Here is a 20610-nt window from a genome sequence, read left to right on the forward strand (position 1 = left end):
TTCTGAATATTCTATTTGTCAGCCAGCAGATGCTGCTCCAAGGATACCAACAGGTGGTTCTTCCAAGTAAACACAAGACTGGGGAGTTACAGGCAAACACAAGCAGCTAGTTTCATTTAGCAGACAAGCCCAGCTAGTGACTTCTCAGAGCAGCAAACTGCTTTCTTTTCTCTTTCAAAGAGAAATGCTGTATCTAGTTATAAGCTATTTTGCAAGAGCACCTACATGTTATACAAATTCCAGTGTATCCCTCAAAAGATCCCTGCTCTAAGCGGTTACCTTTTCCAAGTGTGGAAGATATACTAAGAATATAGCAATAGCACTTATTAGACTTATATACTGCTTCACAATGTTTTACAGACCTCTCTAAGTAGTTTACAGAGTCAGCATATTTTCTCCAACAATTCTGGGTTCTCATTTTACCAACCTCGGAAGGATGAAAGGCTGAGTCAACCTTGAGCCAATGAGATTTGAACTGCCAAACTACTGGCAATCAGGAATCAGAATCTGCGCCATCAGGGCTATTTGATTTCCGATCCAATAATTTTCAGTATATGCAAGTTGTATTGACTTATTCTTTTTTTTGATGGATTGAGTGGATTTTCAGAGCTAACCAACTCTGAAAAGACTTTGAGCAGCTTTCAATATTTAAAACACAAAACCTTAAAAAATATGGTTTAAAACATAAAGTGCTTGAACAAATTGACAATAATAATATTAACAAACACCCTATCTCCAGGCCTGGGAAAAAGCCAAGTCTTAAGGAACTTCCTAAATAATTAAATAGTGGAATTTGTGCAATATCTTGAGAAAAGAGAACTGGGACATCAAAGTAGGGTTTAAAAGAATGTCCTTTTTAATTAAACAAATATGGCTCAAAGGATCATTTGCTAGCAAAGAAACAAAAACAATATATGTCATTTTATTTAAGTATTCTACAGATCTGAGTTACACAAATTGCCCACTGCGTGCCCACTGTTAGCATCTATTATTTACTAATTCTATTATGATAGAAATTTAGCTTAATACAATGTAAAAGGCCAATGTTACTATGAACAGTAAACTTCAAATCTACTTTGTAAAACAGAACATATAATCCACTGCAATGTGATGGATCATTACTAATTCAATCATTTTATTTGCTTTACTTTATAAGACTGGTTGGTTAGGTAAAGAGAAATGACAGTTTATAAATATTATAATAAATAGAAATCCCCCTCTGTTTTCTGGTAACTTTATTTCTTTCTATTTTATTGTCCTCAAATGTTTACTTGAAAGTCATTCTTTAAAATTAATGAAATTTGTTAACAGCTGAATTATACATAAAATTACAAATTTTGCCCAAACTATATTTTCTTTAACTCTATAGGGAAAAAAAGTCAATCTTATCATGTGCTGCAGAACAGCACACAGTTCTTATTTGTTCTTCTCATATAGCAGCGTATTCCTGGATAATCAACCCGTGAGGAAAATAATAGAAATGGCTAATAGCAATCTGTGTATGTGCAGAAGGGGGACGTACAGAAAATTTACACTAGAGCTAGACCTTTTGAGCTGACTGTATATTTAGAATTATGTGAAGGTGTGATGGCGCATTAAAAATGCTTCCCATAGGAGACTTACCCATTTAATGTGTTTCCCTGAAAATAAGACAGGGTATTATTTTCTTTTGACCCCCCCCCCAAAAAAATAAGCGCTTGGCCTTATTTTCAGGGAGGTCTTATTATTTTTGATGTGCAGGAGGCAGCGAGCATGGTCACCTCATGGCTGCTGCTGTGTTTCAATATTTTGGGGGGAGGGCTTATTTTAGCGCATGCACTCAAAAGCTTGATTAGGCTTATTATCTGGGGAGGTCTTATTTTCAGGAAAACAGGGTACAAAATGGTTTCCATAGAAGTTATGTTTTGTTACAAAACATTCATTTATACTGATAAAACCAAACTTCCTCACTGGGTACTACTATCCCACTGGATACTTCTCCACTATACAGAGGCATTGCTGAAAATACATATAATACTAAATGAAACTGCTATTTGGCTATAGGTCAGTTTCCTTTAACATTACCAGAATATCTGGTATTGGGGCACACACTGGTTTCTGAGGCAGAATATAGATTACCTGTGCCTTACACAATGAAGGAAATTCTGAAGAAAGTCATATAAGACAGTGGTGTCCAACCTTGGCAACTTTAAGACTTGTGGACTTCAACTCCCAGAGTTCCTCAGCCAGCTCTTAAAGTTGCCAAGGTTGGAGACCACTGATGTAAAACACTCGGAGTTAGCCTGTGGTCAATAAATTTAATTAATTACTAATGATTCTACATTTTGACAGAACATTTTATAGGAATGTCGACTTCATTGGAATATTGCCCTACTTCAAATACAGAATCAAAAGGGGATGTAAATTTAACAGTTTAGTAATATTTAGTGACAAGTGTGCATGTGTGCGCACACAAGCATGGCTATGAGTATGGATAGACAGACAGAAAGGACAGAGAAATGCAACAACTCCACTTCATCTCTTGCCAAACCTTGGCAAAATTATGGATTTTGCAGAATTATATTTAAAACATACTCACATCTGTATTTTTCTTCCAAGAGACCCTTAGAAAGAGATATCAAGCCAATCTTCAGGGATTGCACTCTGATTTTTCCAGTCCGGGCACTGTTATAGAAACAGCATTAAAAGAGTTGGCAGGAGGTGGTATAATTTAATTCAAACATTGAAAGAGCTAGCAAAAACACCTGGTGTACTTCAATTTCTAGACATTAGCTACTAATCATATCAATGAGTCTCTTTCACAAATGTTCAGTGCAAACTCTAAATATTTACATTCAGCTTAAACACATTAATTATAAAGCATTGTAGTTCAAGCGTACAGCATCACAACATGTCCTAATAATGTGACACTCTGCATTGCAAGAACTGATGACAAGTGAATGCAAATTATAGTATCTACGGGTACATTAATATTTTTCAAAGCACAATTTGCCTTGCCTGAGCTTTACAGACTTTGATGTGTATGTACATTAGAGCAAAAATGTTAGGTGTATATGTCAATTAGAAAATGCATAGTACTGATTTCATCTAGCAGTATGACTTCAATCTTATGCAGTATGGTATTTACAAAACCATTACTGCCAACAAAACCAGTGAAAGAAGAACATCCAGGTGTGGTTGGAGATGGGTCAAGCAGTGCTTTTGCAAATGAGAAAGTTAATTAGGAAGACTTGCTGGACACTATCTTTTTCTCTGGACAGTTCACCAGTATCTTTCATCTTCCCTCCCCTCCACACTTTTTTTTTTTGCCTTTGAGTGAGTCTTGACTCTTGACAATGACCTGGATAAGTCCCTGGATCTTTCTGAAGTGGTTAAGGCAAAAGGTTATAAAACAAAAGATTGTGAGTTCTAGTTTTGCCTTCCTTGGGGCAGTCATTGCCTTTTAGCCTTAGGAAGAAGGCAATAACCAACCACTTCCAAAAATATTATCAAAAACACTAGATCACTTTAGGAATGCTCAATCGCCAGGCCTCGGAACACTACCAGACCATGAGCTATTTGCAACTGGGCCACGGAAATGGCAGATGAGCACATGCAAGAGAAATCTGAGACAGAGATCTTGCAGAATTATACTACTTTGAAGACTCCAATACCTGGACTCAACTCAATATTACAATATTTAAGCCTGAGTCTGAATGTCTTTCAGTATTGCCGACAGCTGTCAGCTAATCCTGAGCTGCTTGTAATTGTTCTTGACTGTGATTGTGTGCTAATCCTGAGCTGCTTGTAATTGTTCTTGACTGTGATTGTGTGCTTCAGCATGGTTACTGTGACCTTGGATTGCCTTGGGATTTCTCTGGGCTAATATCTCCAATTATTGACCCAGATCTACTCACATTTCTGGTTATTGACCCAACTTCTCTTGTGTATTATCTCTTTCTGCATTACTGAGCTTCTCTATAAGTAGATTCATAGCCATTGAGATAACAGGACTCACTATGGAGTTACAACCTTAAAGCCCAGTCAATTGTTTATGGCAATATTTATTAAGAGCCAGTAGAGAGAAGAAACTACCTCGATATTAATGTTCTACTTAAGTATTAATCTTAAGTAGTATAGTTCTGCAACGAGCTCTGATCAATGTCTGCTAAATTCAGGTAGATGATACACATATGACATCTCAATTGCATGCATTGACTCTTCACTGTGTTGGATCTCCTACAATCCTTTGTCTAGATCTGATGATGTCTGGCTGACTATACCTTTAAACTTGCTACTGACCCTGGACAAATTCACCTGAATTCCAGACCAAATTTTGATTGCACAATGATCGATGGAAAGTGCCATGTTTTGTGTTTCACCTTGGGTTTTCTAACTGTGTTTCTCATATGAACCTTGAGACAGGGCAAACAATTTACAAGCTCACAGTCAATGCCAGAAATAAGTTTTAATAAAATAATCTGCTTCTGAAGTTATCTAAATGAGTCTTCTTGAAATGTTCTACAGGCACATTTGTAAAAAAGGTTACTAGTGTCCTCTATCTGATTTTCAGGGATTCGCAGTCCTTCAAAGAAGTCTAGACAAGAACAGCAACCATGATTACGAACACTATCTTTATTGTAAAGTTACAGAAATCAAAATAGAATCTTGCAAGTCTGAAAGTGTTTTTCACCTCTGTCACTTTTAGATCCCTGAAAACTAGAGAGGGTCCTTTCTGAAGTGCTTTCTATATCCCTTTTGTATTCATGGGCAGAGATACCTTTTGTGTGATGGTTACCTAGTTTGTGGCTCATTTTGTCTCCCAAGGTCATTCATTTATACCAGGGGTGTCAAACTCAAGGCCCAGGGGCCAGATCCAGCCTATGAGATGCTTAGATCTGGCCAGCAAGGCCTCCCTGGAAACAGCGAAGACTCGCCCACAGTGCCTCTGCCAGTGAAAACGGAGCTCAGGAAGGCAGCATGTGGCCCTCCCGAGCTCCATTTTCACTGGCAGAGGGTTGCAGGAGGCCGTCACAGCTGATAATGGAGCTCAGGAGCCCGTTTTTATTGACAGAGCACTCGGACTGACATGAGTGACATCAAATTGGCCATGCTTACCCCAGGTCAAAGAGAACCCTGAGGTGGCCCTCAATGAAAATGAGTTTTACACCCTTGATACCATTTATAGGCAACCAGTTTTTCTTTTCAACTCTCTTTGAAACAATTCACCTCATTCAAAAATGTCTGGCACTGCTGGAAATTCTTCCAGAAGAAAATCGGCGGTAAGGATTCTAACTTCTCATGCTATTCTTTAGCTCCAGTACATTAATATGTTTTCAGTGTTACATACTTAAACCATATTTGCAATGCAAATGTTCATAGGCTTATATTTAAAGCTGGAGCATTTTTACAGAGCAGGTGGATTCTAAAATATATGAATATTTGAAAAATAATACTCAGTGATATTCAATTTCACTTTTGTTCTGTTTACTGACTTAATGTGAGGAATAAATAATTCTTAATGTGACAGAAATATAAAAGACAATAGGTGTTGCTGTCAATTGTTTTCACTTAATGTCTTACAAAGGCCATAAACATCAGTTAGCATGTCTTACAGATGCTAATTAAATTCCAGATTAATAGCATGAGAGAAGCAGATGGCATCTGTAGGTGGGTAATTATTTAAAAATGGTATACGTCAAAGATATAAACCATGAGCATGTTAAGTGATAAATTAGAAACAAACTGAGTCCATTAGCAAAAATGTTAAGATAAAGTTATGCACAATCATTTTGCTGTTGGGGAATTTTACAGGAAAAGAGAAAACTGTTCATTGGCTTGAACACATACTGTAGAAAGTGGAAAATAACAGTGAATTATAAAAAGGCTATGCAAGGTTCCACATAAAGCAAAATATCAAGGACCTGTTGAATTCTGTAATTGTGTTCAAATCTCAGTGGCTCCTTCCCATAAAACTAGGCACCTAATAATCTTTAGATCTGCTTTCATTTAAGGCAGGGCTATCAAACTCCCGGCCTGTGGACCGGATGCATCATGCGCTGGCCACGCCCATGCTTGGTTTAGCGAAGTGAGAAAAAGTCCTAATATGTCATGTGACACCGCTGTGCCTTGAGTTTGACACCCCTGATTTAAAGTATTTAGCCTTCTGAAAATAGTAATCAAAGGTATTAATCAAACAGATGTTAGTAAACTTCTGTAAACTTTTATTGGCATTAAAAAAGCATTAAGAATATGTGGATTTGTTTTATCTTTCCCACATATAACAGTAAAAGGACGTTGTTGCACTTACAAGGTTTTCCTAACCATCTCACACTTACCTATCATAAACGTTGAGCAGCCAGTTCAGACACATATCTACGCAGAGTGGAATATTCACAAGGTCTTCATGCTTCTCTTCCATTCCACTGTAAATCGTAGTGAGGCAGCTGAGGATATCCTGAACGCAAAGGAGCTGATCATTCTGAATCAATTTGTGCTGTTTAAAAGCTTCATTTGTTGAGTTTAAGTCCAAGAGGTCCACTGGCAATATATATATATATTTGTGTGTCAACTGAAAAACATTTCTTTTATCACAAGTATATGAGTTCTCTAAGCCCCAAAGCAAAGCAATATTACAGCTCGAGAAGCATTTTCTCAGTTATTTTCCAACTCAGGATGCTAAATAAAAGTATTTGTGTAAGCAGTCTGCATTTAACAGTCCAAAGCCATCTGCTTCATAGGTGTAGATGGAGAAATCATTGAGCATTTTATCTTGTTTGAAATTTGGTTTACTGCTATGAGAAATATTTGAGCTAGGATGCTGTGTCATTCATGTCCCTATCCAGCACAATTTCAGTCATGTATGCCATTTTCATTTTATCTATTTATTGCTTTTCTAGATATGTTATAATATTCTGTGTGCGTATAACACTAAGGGTGGCTAAACATTTGAAAGCACCCTAAATTATAATTCTCAGGATGCAACATATCAAGGTACTTTCGTATAGGATAATATAACATGCATGAACAAGATTTATAAATATATAGAAGTTTTAAGAAAAACAGAAAATAGTTTTATTTCACAAGTATATCAGTTTACTTTATTTCAAGTGGCGCATCTACTGGGAAATCATCCAAATTAAGCATACAGGTTTGAGAGTGATATTTTTTTCAAAAGAAGGTTGATATCTTTGTGGCATGGGATCAAAATGTTGATATCTTTTTGGCATGGGATCAAAATGTTTTCATCTTCCAGGCTTTTTAACTACATGAAAGCTCAGCTAAAACCTTTAAAATGAGGATAATGGTATTTTAAAAGATAACCTTTGTGACAGGTGAAAAGACTAGATAGTCTGACAAAGTTAAAGACTTAATGTTTCTGACAAGAAGCACCATTTATAACCAAGAATTCTAAACTGGGGTGGCAGTGAGGGCTTCTGGGTACAACATGTAAACAAGCATTAATCATCTTGATTTCAAAGATATCTAAACAGGATTCAGCAGTTGCTTTGTATATTGGCATCCAACAGTGCTAAGCAGAGCATGCAAAATTATGTATCATTTAAAATCCCTTAATGATCTTGGAAAAATGTGAAAATGCTTTGCACATATGAAGTGGTAGTCATCCATTATGGAAGCTCCCATTTTTGATGACAACAATATTTGTTAATTTCAAAAGGACCTGTTGTTATAATAGTGATTATGGAAAACTGATTCATCTATTCAATGAGATAGAAGACAAAAAAAGCTCTTTATAAATTTTTCTCCAAGCAGTCTTAAATTATGGAGACAGGCATTTCATGAGGATAAAAAAGATTTAAGCTGGAAGCCAAATGGTCCCATAATCTTTAGAGACAACTTTTACTAGAAACGATTAAAAAAAATTGCAAACAGTGTGTTATCTTCACATTCTTTTCACCTGATATGTACATTTGGAATGTTAATATTTAGTTTCTTTCAAACCTTTTTATATGATCAGCTTGCCAGTTTTAGGATGAGTGATAAATTATTACATATCACTGATGTGAAATTAGACAGAAAAGCTCTTTATAATAGTAGAGCAGAAAAGCATTGGCAAACATTTGCTACCCCTGATGCAGCACTAGCAATACATAAAAGGTGGTGCAGTGGTTAAATGCAGCACTGCAGGCTACTGCTAGATCAGCAGGTCAGCGGTTCAAATCTCACCGGCTCAGGGTTGACTCAGCCTTCCATCCTTCCGAGGTGGGTAAAATGAGGACCCAGATTGTTGGGGGCAATATGCTGACTCTCTGTAAACCACTTAGAGAGGCCTGAAAGGCCTATGAAGCGGTATATAAGTCTACTGCTATTGCTATAAAATCCCAATGTTAGTATTTATCTCACACAATTCTCACTCCCTTCTTTTACAGAAGTCTCAGGAGGCAATTGCATTCCTTTCTCCATAATTCCCAATTATAGGTAGCACTCCAAAAAGTGTTGCAGCTATAGAGAATTTAAGTTATAAGCAAGGAGGATTATCATTCAGTTGTGCTGAAAATTAGATAAGAAAAATATTGCAAATCCTTCTGCTTCTGTTATTATTTACCAGTGAGACAAAAATTAGTCTAGAGTAGCCTTCCCCAACCAGTGGTAGGATTCAATTTTTTTTACTACTGGTTGTGTGGGTGTGGCTTGGTGTGTGTGTCATGTCATGGCTTGGTGGGCATGGCGTGGTGGGCGTGGCAGGGGAAGGATACTGTAAAATCTCCATTCCCTCCCCACTCCAGGGAAGGTAACTGCAAAATCCCCATTCCCTCCCGATCATCTGGGACCCAGGAGGCAGAGAATAGATGGGGGTGGGGCCAGTCAGAGGTGGTATTTACCAGTTCTCTGAACTACTCAAAATTTCCATTACCAGTTCTCCAGAACTGGTCAGAACCTACTGAATACCACCACTGTTCCCAACCAAGTATTCATCAAATGTATTGGGGCTACACATATTCTAACTATTATAGACCAACACTGTAACTTTTTATTAATTTTTATTAAAGCATATTATTGTCAACACAGGCTCCAATATTCTTCAGACATCTTCATAATTTCTAACCCAAAGCCTCTGAATTCTGCAATTGTTATGCAGGTAGTCTTCAACTTACAACCATTTTGGAGGGATCATTTCAAGTTACAATGGTACTGAAAAAAGTGACTTATGACAGGTTTTCACACAACTGTTGCATTATCCCCACGGTCATGAGATCAAAACTGAGTGCTTGATAACTGGCATTTATTTATGACAGATTTCACTGTCCAGAGGTCATGCAATCATCATTTATAACCTTCCCAGATGGCTTCTGACAAACAAAGGCTATGGGGAAATCCAGATTCACTTATGAACCACATGATTCAATTAACAATTCCAGTAATCCGCTTAGCCACCATGGCAAAAAAAAAAGTTGTAAAATGGGGCACAACTCATTTAACAACTGTCTTTGTCAACAATGGAAATTCTGGACTTGTAAGGCACTTACTACCTGGCACTCTTAGAAATTGAAATTGTTGTTTCAATGTAATTTCAGCAGACTATACATGACAGCTTGGTTTGGGTGACACCTAAAATGAAATCACTGCAGAGTTGTTCATCCAAATTTACATGTTAGAGAATTATAGTCCCCAAATTAAGTTTTTCAATTTATTTTTTGGTGCCTTCTGATAATAAAATATACAACACTTGTTTCACTTTACCTGTCCCAAATAGAGGTAGGCTACCCAGCTTTAAAAAACATGTTGAGAATAACTGTAAATGTAGTGTTGCTTAAAGATCTGTCTATTGTTGCATTTAATACATTTAATAACTAATAAAGGGACTGCTTATTTCTGTGCAGAGATTATAAAATGTTTTATTGCCAGAGCTGTTGGAAAGTTTTTTAAAAAAGGACACCTGTTAGCATTTCTGCTTCAGAGAGATTAGTTTAAAAGAACAAAATTGGATTTGGATTCACTGAGGCCTGGCAGCCAAACAAGATTTTTGACCTCAGTCATTTATAGTCATTCTTCACAACGTCAATGCTAAAGAGATTTCCAGTAATTTATCTGTGAACAGGGAAATCTTACATTGGGTTTTTTTTCTGGGAAGACAAAACTAACAATAAAAGTGTGATTAACCTAGTTCTCAATGCCAGAAGTGTCTCACCACTATCTTTCCTTCATTATCTGTCTACAAAACACTTAGATGTTTCAACAAGTTCTAGTGCCATTTTATATCTCAAAATAATGTCTCAATGAACAATCAGAGAGAAGTTTTGTTTAAAGGACCAGATGTCCAAGAACACAATGGTTCGAGATTCAATAGTTGCCAGCCAATATCAGACAACAGATTTTGTATGTTTTTCAGTATTATTTATTTATTTACTTGTATCCTGCCTCTATTATTATTTTTACAAATAACTCAAGGTGGCAAATATATCCAACACACTCTTTCTTCTCCTATATCTCCCACAACAATAACCCTATGAGATGAATTGGGTTGAGAGAGAGTTGATTAACCTTAGCTCATCCAGTTGGTTTTTATGGCCAAGACAGGACAAGAACTCATGGTCTTCTGCTTTCTAGACTGGTGCCTGAACCACTAGACCAAGCTAACCAATTGACTGTCTAGCCATCTGTCCATCCATCTGCTTTTTACATATATTTCAAGTTTTATATTTTGGATGACATTGTTCAATGTGGGATGTTTCTTATTTCGAGAGCTGGGCATACAAATTTCATTTTAAAGTGTGTCATTGCATACAGGTAAATGACAATAAAATTGTCTTATCCCTTTTGTTTACTTTACTGAACTATATATTATGGGGGGATTTCTGTAGTGGATTTACATTTAATTATCCCTATGGCTGCATTCACACTATGTAATACAGAAAAGAATATACTATGGCAGTTTCAGCTATCTGTGTAAATACCAAGTTGATAGCTTTTGGAAACCTGATTTGCCTTTGTGAACATAAATTGTCAGTGTAATCCATGATAGAAGAAAAGCAGAAGATTTGGGTGCTGCTAAGCAAAATAAAATAAGAGCCGAGGTAGCGCAGTGGTTAGGGTGCAGTACTGCAGGCCACTTCAGCTGACTGTGATCTGCAGTTCAGCGGGTCAAATCTCACCGGCTCAAGGTCGACTCAGCCTTCCATCCTTCCGAGGTGGGTGAAATGAGGACCCAGACTGTGGGGGCAAGTTGCTGACTCAATTTGCTAAAAAATCTGTAAACCGCTTAGAGAGGGCTGAAAGCCCTATGAAGCGGTATATAAGTCAAATAAATAAATAAAATAAATAAATAAATAAACAGCTGAGAGATTGAAAAAGACAGCTGTGGATTTCTAGGTATATTTGGATGTTTCAATAATGTTAACATTAGCCAAATACCACTCTTGCTACCCGATTCTGGCTAATCTCTTGAGAGATTATGTTCTGCAGATTCAGAGATTACTTTTTAAAAGGAAAAAAATGTGTTTATTTAAAAGTATAACCTACTACCATGAATCCAAAATAAAATAAGAGCCAAGGTGGTGCAGTGGTTAAATGCAGCAATAGCAATAGCAATAGCAGTAGACTTATATACCGCTTCATAGGCCTTTCAGGCCTCTCTAAGCGGTTTACAGAGAGTCAGCATATTGCCCCCAACAATCTGGGTCCTCATTTTACCCACCTCGGAAGGATGGAAGGCTGAGTCAACCCTGAGCCGGTGAGATTTGAACCGCTGACCTGCTGATCTAGCAGTAGCCTGCAGTGCTGCATTTAAAAACTGCGCCACCTTGGCTCGGTAGCACTGCAGGCTACTGCTAGATCAGCAGTTCAGCGGTTCAAATCTCACCGGCTCAGGGTTGACTCAGCCTTCCATCCTTCCGAGGTGGGTAAAATGAGGACCCAGATTGTTGCGGGCAATATGCTGACTCTCTGTAAACCGCTTAGAGAGGGCTGAAAGCCCTATGAAGTGGTATATAAGTCTACTGGCTATAAGTCTACTGCTATTTAGCTCATTAAAAGATGTAACTATATATGTTTTCATTGTTTTCAGGAAATAGCAAGGGAATTTCCCTATTGCATGCTGTTATAGCAATAGCAATAGCAGTTAGGCTTATATACCGCTTCATAGGGCTTTCAGCCCTCTCTAAGCGGTTTACAGAGTCAGCATATTGCCCCCAACAACAATCCGGGTCCTCATTTTACCCACCTCGGAAGGATGGAAGGCTGAGTCAACCCTGAGCCGGTGAGATTTGAACAGCCGAACTGCAGAACTGTAGTCAGCTGAAGTAGCCTGCAGTGCTGCATTTAACCACTGTGCCACCTCGGCTCTTACGTTCCTCTACGTAGTAGACAATATGACGTGGCATCTAAATTTTTTCCTACCCCAACATATATTTTGCTCCAAAAGGAATTGGAAACAGCTCTTTCTATACTATCTTGCCCTCTTCTTCTCATTTATCTACCTACCTTAATTGCTTGGAACTGTACCAGCCATACATTTCCCGGGCACCACATTTGTTATTTATTTACTGATTTACAGTTTGTATACCATGAAATTCAAAATGATTTATATCCTTTTTGGATATATGGATGGATTGCATTCATAAAAACGAATTAGCCATAGATCAGAAACTAATATAAAACTCAAATAAATAAAGTTAATATCTCATCCTACCAGCAATGACATGCAAGTGCACAATAAAACTCTGGAGACTCACCAAAAGAAAATAATTGTAAAAGCCTCCCAGAATGACAGGCTAAAAGAAGCCATTTTGGACCTCTGATGAAAGATGCTTTAAGGAATGGGGGCAATTACCAAGAAGACCTGCCTCTAAGTCCAGTTCAACAAACTTCACTGGAGGAAGTGTCCTAAAGCATTTTGCCTCCAGTTAAATGCAGAAGATGGATGGATTCCACAGCAGAAGTTGTTATGCCACTGCAGCAGCTTACTCCCATCAGCAGCTGGGCTGTTGCATTTGGAAACAACTGGGCTTTCTGAATCTTTGTAAAGCAGTCATTCCATAACATGTGCCTTCCAGGCATTTAAACTCAAAGAAATAAGAGTATGAATCACTGTCATTCCAAAACAATGACACAAGTGATGTAAATTAGGTGAAGAGTGATTCAGGCTAGGAGTGATTAGAATTAACATTTTGAATATCAAAATATGAAGCTTAAGAAACTACCTCCAGATTCTTCAGCATAACTTTGATTTCTGAGACAATAAATAAATAATGAATTTTGAAAGGCATACTCACAACACAAAGCTTTTTGTAGTCTCCTGATCTTGATGGCTGTACGGTAAGCAGAAAAACGCACGTTGTTCAAATCAGCTAAAAAAAGCCAAAGAAGAGAAAATTAATATATTCTAAGGAAGCATTAATCCAATACCATCAAACACTTGTTGGTTTTAACAAAATGCATCCAATAGTGCATCAATCAATAGTTGATTCTTTTCTTAATTAAGAGAAAAAGAGAAAATAGGAATGCAACACCAGAAATCAAATGAGAGGTTTAAAGTTAGTTCCTGTTCAGAAAAAAAAGGAAAAAAAAATCTATAATGGCAGGTGTTTAACATTTTAGACAATTTTACTTTGAACATCATAGTAATATTTACATGAATGAATTCAGATGAGGAAAAACAATTTATTACAATACAAAACAGGCTAGTTGCTTTAACATACCATAGACAGGTATACAATTTTTGTATTTCAAAAATTGATCAGAACAAAGTAATAGATAAGACTCCCTATTTGGTAATAGATAAAAGTGAATTGATCTGATTCAATTAAAATTAAGTCAAATATAGTGGAGGTGTTTCTTTTTTAGTGACAACCCTTAGAGATGCTACAGTGGCCAATCCTAAGCCTTTCAGAAATTAATGAGACCTTGATCTTTAGTATTACATTCTGCCCTGCTCCAGTAGCATATGTTTTATAAGATCATCAGAGGTTCCTAGTAACAACTTTCACAGATCCAGGTGTTCAGAGTCAAAAGTTTGATAAACACACACTGGAAGCAACTTCCCATTAGAATTGAATTCTATGGAAAAGGGCCACGTGATTAATCTTGAACTGCATGATTCTTAATTTCAATAGCCAGATAAGAAGTGTTAATAATGCATTCAACAGAAATCCTTGATGGCTATACTTAGAATGTTTATTTCCAGACTTTTGTACAGAAAATTGAAGAGGCATATATTCCTTCTTTCATTTTTGTAAAAAAATGAAAAAGATTGAGCTAGGAGAAGATGACGGGCCTAAAATTAACTTGTGAACATCCATGACTGAGATTTAGAAGGAATCAAGTATCCCCTTTTCATAATAATGGTTTTATTAAAAGACGTACAATTTTGTGAACTGTAGTTCATATACATGAAATGGTTAAACTGATGTAGGATTTCAATTGGGATGATACAGGTCGGGGAGAGGAAAGAATGTTATGCACATGCATATGAGATAAATTAAAGTATCCAATAAAGTAGCAATTCTAATGTTTTAAAACTCTTTTAAAAAGACTATCTGGAATAGCCTATAACTTTTAAACACTCTCACTCTATTTTGCTGGCTTTGCTACTTCAAAACATATACCTCATGGCTGAGGCAGACTTAAAACTAAGAGTCTCTAGTCCTAAACTCAGCACATTACCATTCCACAACTCTCGATTCTAAAAGTAATGTACTGCTTTGATAAAAGAGCCATGGTGGTGCAGGCGTTAGAATGCAGTATTGCAGGCAAATTCTGCTGACTGCCAGGAGTTCAATTCTGACCAACCCAAGATTGACTCAACCTTCCATCCTTCCAAGATTGGTAAAATGAGAACCCAGATTGTTGGGGGCAATATGCTGACTCTGTAAAACGCTTAGAGAGAGCTGTAAAGCACTATGAAGCAGTATATAAGTCTAAGTTCTATTGCTATAATGAAGTTCTTATACCTTGAATTTATTATTAAAAAAGCACTAGCCAAATTATATTCCTTAGAGGGTCATCAAGCATGGTTTGAAATATATTATATTCAAATGCATGGGATACTATGGCATTTTTTTTAGGAATAAATATAACAATTGCATCAAAATTCTGTTTAAACTACAACATACCTTTCTTTAACTAGAAGGTGTACAATCAGTAAACTAAACCTGGTAATTATTAAGGAGGTACAATGTCCTTATGGACCACATTTCATATAGTGAAAAAAGTACAAGAATGTAATTTGACTTTAAGAACAATTAACACGAATGATACTATCACAAAGTATAGGGTAACTTGTATCCTGTTTATGTGGCATAAACTGCACTTTTGCACATGAAGAGGCTTCAGTTTTAAGGGCACTTACATAATGATTGGAATAGTTCAGTCATTTTAGGATGATCCCAGGATGTTGTTTGAGTTTGATGACTGCAAGAAAGAAACATGAATATTATTTTCAATCACCTGGAAGCAAAAATGCAATAAACAATGTGCAACAACAGTTATATTGTTAACAATGGCTAAATTTCAGTTATGGAGCTATACTGAAACAAGTTTCAAATTTATGTATTGTAAATACATGTATCAATTACCCAACATGAAATGATAAGTCACCATTGAGACATGGGGGATTTAGCAAGTAGTTTTTACTATAATGGCAGGATCTCTTTTCTGAAGAACATGTATTATAATATCTTTATGGAATATGATTAGTTCTTTGAATCATGCCTCTACATTTCTCAGCTTTTTATTATTTTTAGTACACACTGTCCTTGACTTGCAACCATTCATTTAGTGACCATTCAAAGTTACAACAGTACTGAAGAAAGTAACTTATCACTGTTTTTCACACGGATGACCTTTGTAGCATCTCCATGGTCGCATAATCAAAATTCAGATGGTTGGCAACTGACTCACTCATATTTATGATGGTTGAAGTGTCCCAGTTCATGTGATCACCTTTTGCACCTTCTGACAAGCAAAGTCAATGGGGAAGCCAGATTCACTTAACAACCACATGACTCATTTAACAACTGCAGTAATTCGCTGAACAACAATGGCATAAAAGGCTGCAAAATGGAGCACAACTCACTTCACAACTGTCTTGCTTAGCAACAGACAGGAATAAATACCAATAGGCTATTGGTTGATGACACTATTTTGATAACATGGTGGTAAGACCCCTCCTCAAGAAGCCTTCTCTGGACCCAGCTATTCTTAAGAACTATCGTCCTGTCTCCAACCTTCCTTTTTTGGGGAAGGTTGTTGAGAAGGTGGTGGCGCTTCAACTCCGACGGACCTTGAATGAAGCGGATTACCTAGATTCCTTTCAGTCTGGGTTCAGGCCTGGGTACAGCACAGAAACCGCTTTGGTCGCACTGACTGTTGATCTCTGGCGGGCCAGGGATAGAGGACATTCCTCTATCCTGGTGCTCCTTGACCTCTCAGCGGCCTTCAATACCATCGACCATGGTATCCTTCTGCGACGGCTGGAAGAGGTGGGAGTGAGAGACACCGTTTTACTGTGGTTCTCCTCTTACCTCTCCGACAGGTTGCAGTCGGTGTTGGTCGGGGGGCAAAAGTCGACCCTAGGCCCCTTAAATGTGGTGTGCCACAGGGTTCGGTCCTGTCCCCCCTCCTATTTAACATCTACATGAAGCCGCTGGGAGAGATCATTCGACAGCATGGGGTTAAATACCATCAATATGCAGATGATATGCAATTGTATCTCTCTGCCCCGTGCCAGCTCAGTGTAGCGGCGGACGTGATGTGCCGATGCCTGGAAGCTATCAGGATCTGGATGCGGGTGAACAAACTTGCACTCAATCCCGACAAGACTGAGTGGCTGTGGATGCTGCCCCCGAAGGACAGCCCAGATAGTCCATCCTTAATCCTGGGGGTGAGAACTTACACCCCTCAGAGAGGGCCCGCAATTTGGGGGGCCTCCTGGATCCACAGCTGACATTGGAATACCATCTGTCGGCAGTGACTAGGGGGGGCCTTTGCCCAGGTTCGCCTGGTGCACCAATTGCGGCCCTATTTGGATCGGGAGGCACTCCAAACGGTTACTCACGCCCTTGTCACCTCAAGGCTCGACTACTGCAATGCGCGCTACATGGGGCTGCCCTTGAAAAGTGTTCGGAGACTGCAACTAGTCCAGAATGCAGCCGTGCGAGCGATATTGGGTGTACCAAGGTACACCCACGTTACACCTATCCTCCTCGAGCTGCACTGGCTTCCTATTGGTCTCCAGACGCAATTCAAGGTGCTGGTTATTACCTTTAAAGCCCTACATGGCTTAGGACCAGGGTACCTGCGAGACCGCCTACTGCCACATACCTCCCAGTGGCCAGTGAGATCCCACAGGGTGGGCCTCCTTCAGATGCCATCAGCCAGACAATGTCGGCTGGCGGCTCCCCGGAGGAGGGCCTTCTCTGTGGCTGCTCCGACCCTTTGGAATGAGCTACCCCCAGAGATCCGGACCTTGCCCACTCTCATGGTCTTCAGAAAAGCTGTTAAAACCTGGCTATTCCGGCAGGCCTGGGGCTGTTGACTTCACTGTTGAGGTCCAGCCCCGATCAGATTGAGTGCATGTGTGATGTTTTTAAATTTGTCTTTCCTTTATTTCTTATTATTTCTTTTTTCTTTTTGCTTGTAAACCGCCTGGAGTCCTTCGGGATTGGGTGGCCTATAAAATTTGCAAATGAATAAACAAACAAACAAACAAACAAACATTACCCTGATAGTGAAAACTGTAAAGGATCTGCAAGTCCTAGTGATAAAAGTTAAGCACCACAATTTGGGGGGAGGGGCGTAGGATTAAAATGAAATATTAAAAACACACTAATGATCATAGGTAGAAAAGTGATAATCTCAGAATTATCAATGAAGCTATTGAAGTGCTGGATAGCTTCTGCCTTCTAGGATCAACACTAAAGGAGCAAGCAGTCAAGAAATAAGCCACAGATTAGCACTTGTTACAACAGCCAGGGAAGCCTTGGAAAATATATTCAGAGGCAGTTATATGTCTACATCTACAAAAATCAGAAACATGCAAGCAATGCTAGTCCCTATGATACTTTATGGAAATGAAAGTTGAACTTTGAGGAAGCAGAATAGAAAATGTATTGACCCTTTTGTGTTGGAGAAAACTCCTGAAATACCATGGACAGCAGCAAAGAAAACAAACAACTAGATCATCAAACTAATCGACCCAGAGCTCTTATTCAAGGCATGAGTGATCAAATTATCTTACTTTGATCACATTTTGCAAAGACTGAGCTCTCTGGAGAAAGCTTTTATTCTGGGGCTCTTATGCTGGGAAAGGTAGAAGGAACGACAAGAAGAAGATGACCAGCAGCAAGGTGGATGGACTCAGATTCAGTAGCAATGAATGCACCAATGGAAGACCAGAAACACCAGGTTAGGAACAAATGTGGTCGGTAATTGATCGATGTAACCGATCAATTACCTCCTTCAAATAATACATCTGTATACTATTTTATTTCAGCATTTCTGGAACACTAATTTCATTAGATACAGTAGCTCATTTTTTTTAAAAAAAAAAATTCAAACATCCAATATGATACAATGTTCATAAATTGAATATATGTTAACAAATTAAGTATTATTTAATGAAGCAATGCATTATATTGTCTCTTTAAACCTGCTCCAATAATGAGATACACTCAGTTAAATAATAATGTTGATGGCCACAATTTATGAGGAAATAAATTTTCAGCCATGGTTAGAAAGAAATTGTGATATATTTCTTATTGATATCAAAAAGAAGAATAGAGTTCCCTCCAGAGGTAGCAAATCCTCCAGAGGGTTTTTGGCCATCCCTACTTCCACTTTTAACCGATCATTTACTCCCCAATCTTTACATCCATCTTCATTGCTCAGTTCCACCCAAATAAAGTAATATCGCACCAGTGCTGTATTACTCGGCTGCTAATTCAGTTGATATAGCCAATCAGTTTGTCTAAAGAAAACAAATTGGCTGTGGATTCACTGATTCCCAAACTGTCTCCTTAATGTCCTATTGCACTAAATTGCTGATGGCTTGAAAAATTGCTCAGAAACTGTAATTTATTTCCTAGGACATAAGCTTTCTTCCCCTTCATTTAGTGGAGTTCTATCACCCTGCCATTCTAATTTCTTCAGCCACTGACCTAGGAGGCTTAGGATTGCTTTCACGCATTACTTATAGCATTCAGACTTAACATAATTATATATTATGATGTACCTATAAAGAGCAGTCCAAGTAATAAGATAATATAATCTCTATATCAATCAATGCCAAGTCACTCACTCAAGGAAGATTATTCTTTTATATCTATGTGTCACAATTTAAGTTTTGTGCTGTTGATGTACGTTTCTCTGCAGGCCTTTTTTGACTCTTCATATGGTGCTAGTATAAGAGTGTGATAATTCCTATAGCCCTACATTTATAAACAGTGCAGAATTTTGAAGGCACCTACATTTTCTTCCCCATTTTGAGGTTTTCTTGTTGCATACTTTTCTTCCCAGGCACTATAAACTATTCTGCAATGGAAGTAGCATCTATTTTTCCAACTCTCTGCATTAGAATACAGAATGTCTTTGTTAGCTGTTATTTTTAAACATTTAATCAATGTTTTTGCCTGTAAATAAATAAATAATTCTGTTTAAAAGAAATTTATTTTGTTTCTGTCTATCCTGCTGCAATTCAAGTAACTGTCAGATAACTTAGCAACACAGTTCCAGTCTAGCTGATCCTGCTAATACTCTTAAGATAATAAGCTATTATCTTATTTCAGATTTATATTTCATTTCTTTTTAGCAATTTCTGATAAAAATGTAGCTTTAAAACTATTTACTGTGACTTATCAATCAGTGGAGAGATTAATAGAATTTTCTGGATAAACATAAGGAAGTGGAGAGTTAAATGCCTTTTTTTAATAAGCTATTTTGTTTGCCACTAATGAGGGAAAAAACAGAAATATGCTCTTATTTAATGCTGAGTAATATGTTTCATATTTATTCAATTCTTTCACACAAAATATTATTTGTTGATTACAGGATTAAATTTTAACAAACAAAAATTATTCAGTGGGTTGACTACCTTTACATGTGCTCCTGACTAGTCCTATCACTATCAGAAGAGAAAGCATAATGTAGTAAAAACTGGTTAGCAAACTAAAACTTCTTTGTTAACTGCTATAAGGTAGAAGAGCCTAATACTGGGAAAGATTAAGGCTAAAAGAAGAAAGGGATGACAAAGAATGAGGTGACTGGATGGAGTCACTGAAGCAGTAGGCGTGAGCTTAAATGGACTCCAGAGGATGGTAGAGGACACGAAGGAGGAACATTGTCCATGGGGTCGCGATGGGTTGGACACGACTTTGCAACTAACGACAACATAAGGTACAAAGCAAAATGTTAGATTTATGTTGCCACTAACAACAATGTATTTCTTTTCTGAATTTTAAGGGTAACATCATAAAATTTATCTAAGATATAGATAAAACATCTCATTGGCCTTGATGAATTGCAAGGAAGATGCTAGTAGCTTTACAACATCATAAAAACAGGTTTCCAAAGGCAAGCTTCTCGTGTCTCTAAAAATTTATTTTCCAAGCTTCTTCCTGCAATAACTTTTCATAGTGCTGAGGCACCCCTGTCCTTTCTAAAACATCCAACATGAAC

The 20610-nt window shown here is 37.7% G+C and overlaps 1 protein-coding gene across 4 annotated transcripts in view; it reads right to left on the bottom strand.

Moving 5' to 3' along the window:
- The window catches only part of UTRN (utrophin), a 468873-nt gene that overhangs the window by 51682 nt on the left and 396581 nt on the right, over window positions 1–20610 (bottom strand). For all 4 annotated transcript variants that reach the window (XM_087718331.1, XM_087718332.1, XM_087718330.1 and 1 more), the window contains exons 60-63: window positions 15287–15348; window positions 13212–13286; window positions 6318–6519; window positions 2579–2664 (exon numbers count right to left, since the gene is read on the bottom strand). In XM_087718331.1, the coding sequence (XP_087574457.1) occupies window positions 2579–2664; window positions 6318–6519; window positions 13212–13286; window positions 15287–15348 (425 nt within the window). The remainder of the gene's footprint in view (window positions 1–2578; window positions 2665–6317; window positions 6520–13211; window positions 13287–15286; window positions 15349–20610) is intronic.

Source organism: Thamnophis sirtalis, unplaced genomic scaffold, assembly GCF_051295495.1.
Source record: "Thamnophis sirtalis isolate CommonGarterSnake01/CBP01778 unplaced genomic scaffold, rThaSir2_p1.2 scaffold_6, whole genome shotgun sequence".
In the NCBI taxonomy this organism is placed as follows: Eukaryota; Metazoa; Chordata; class Lepidosauria; order Squamata; family Natricidae; genus Thamnophis; species Thamnophis sirtalis.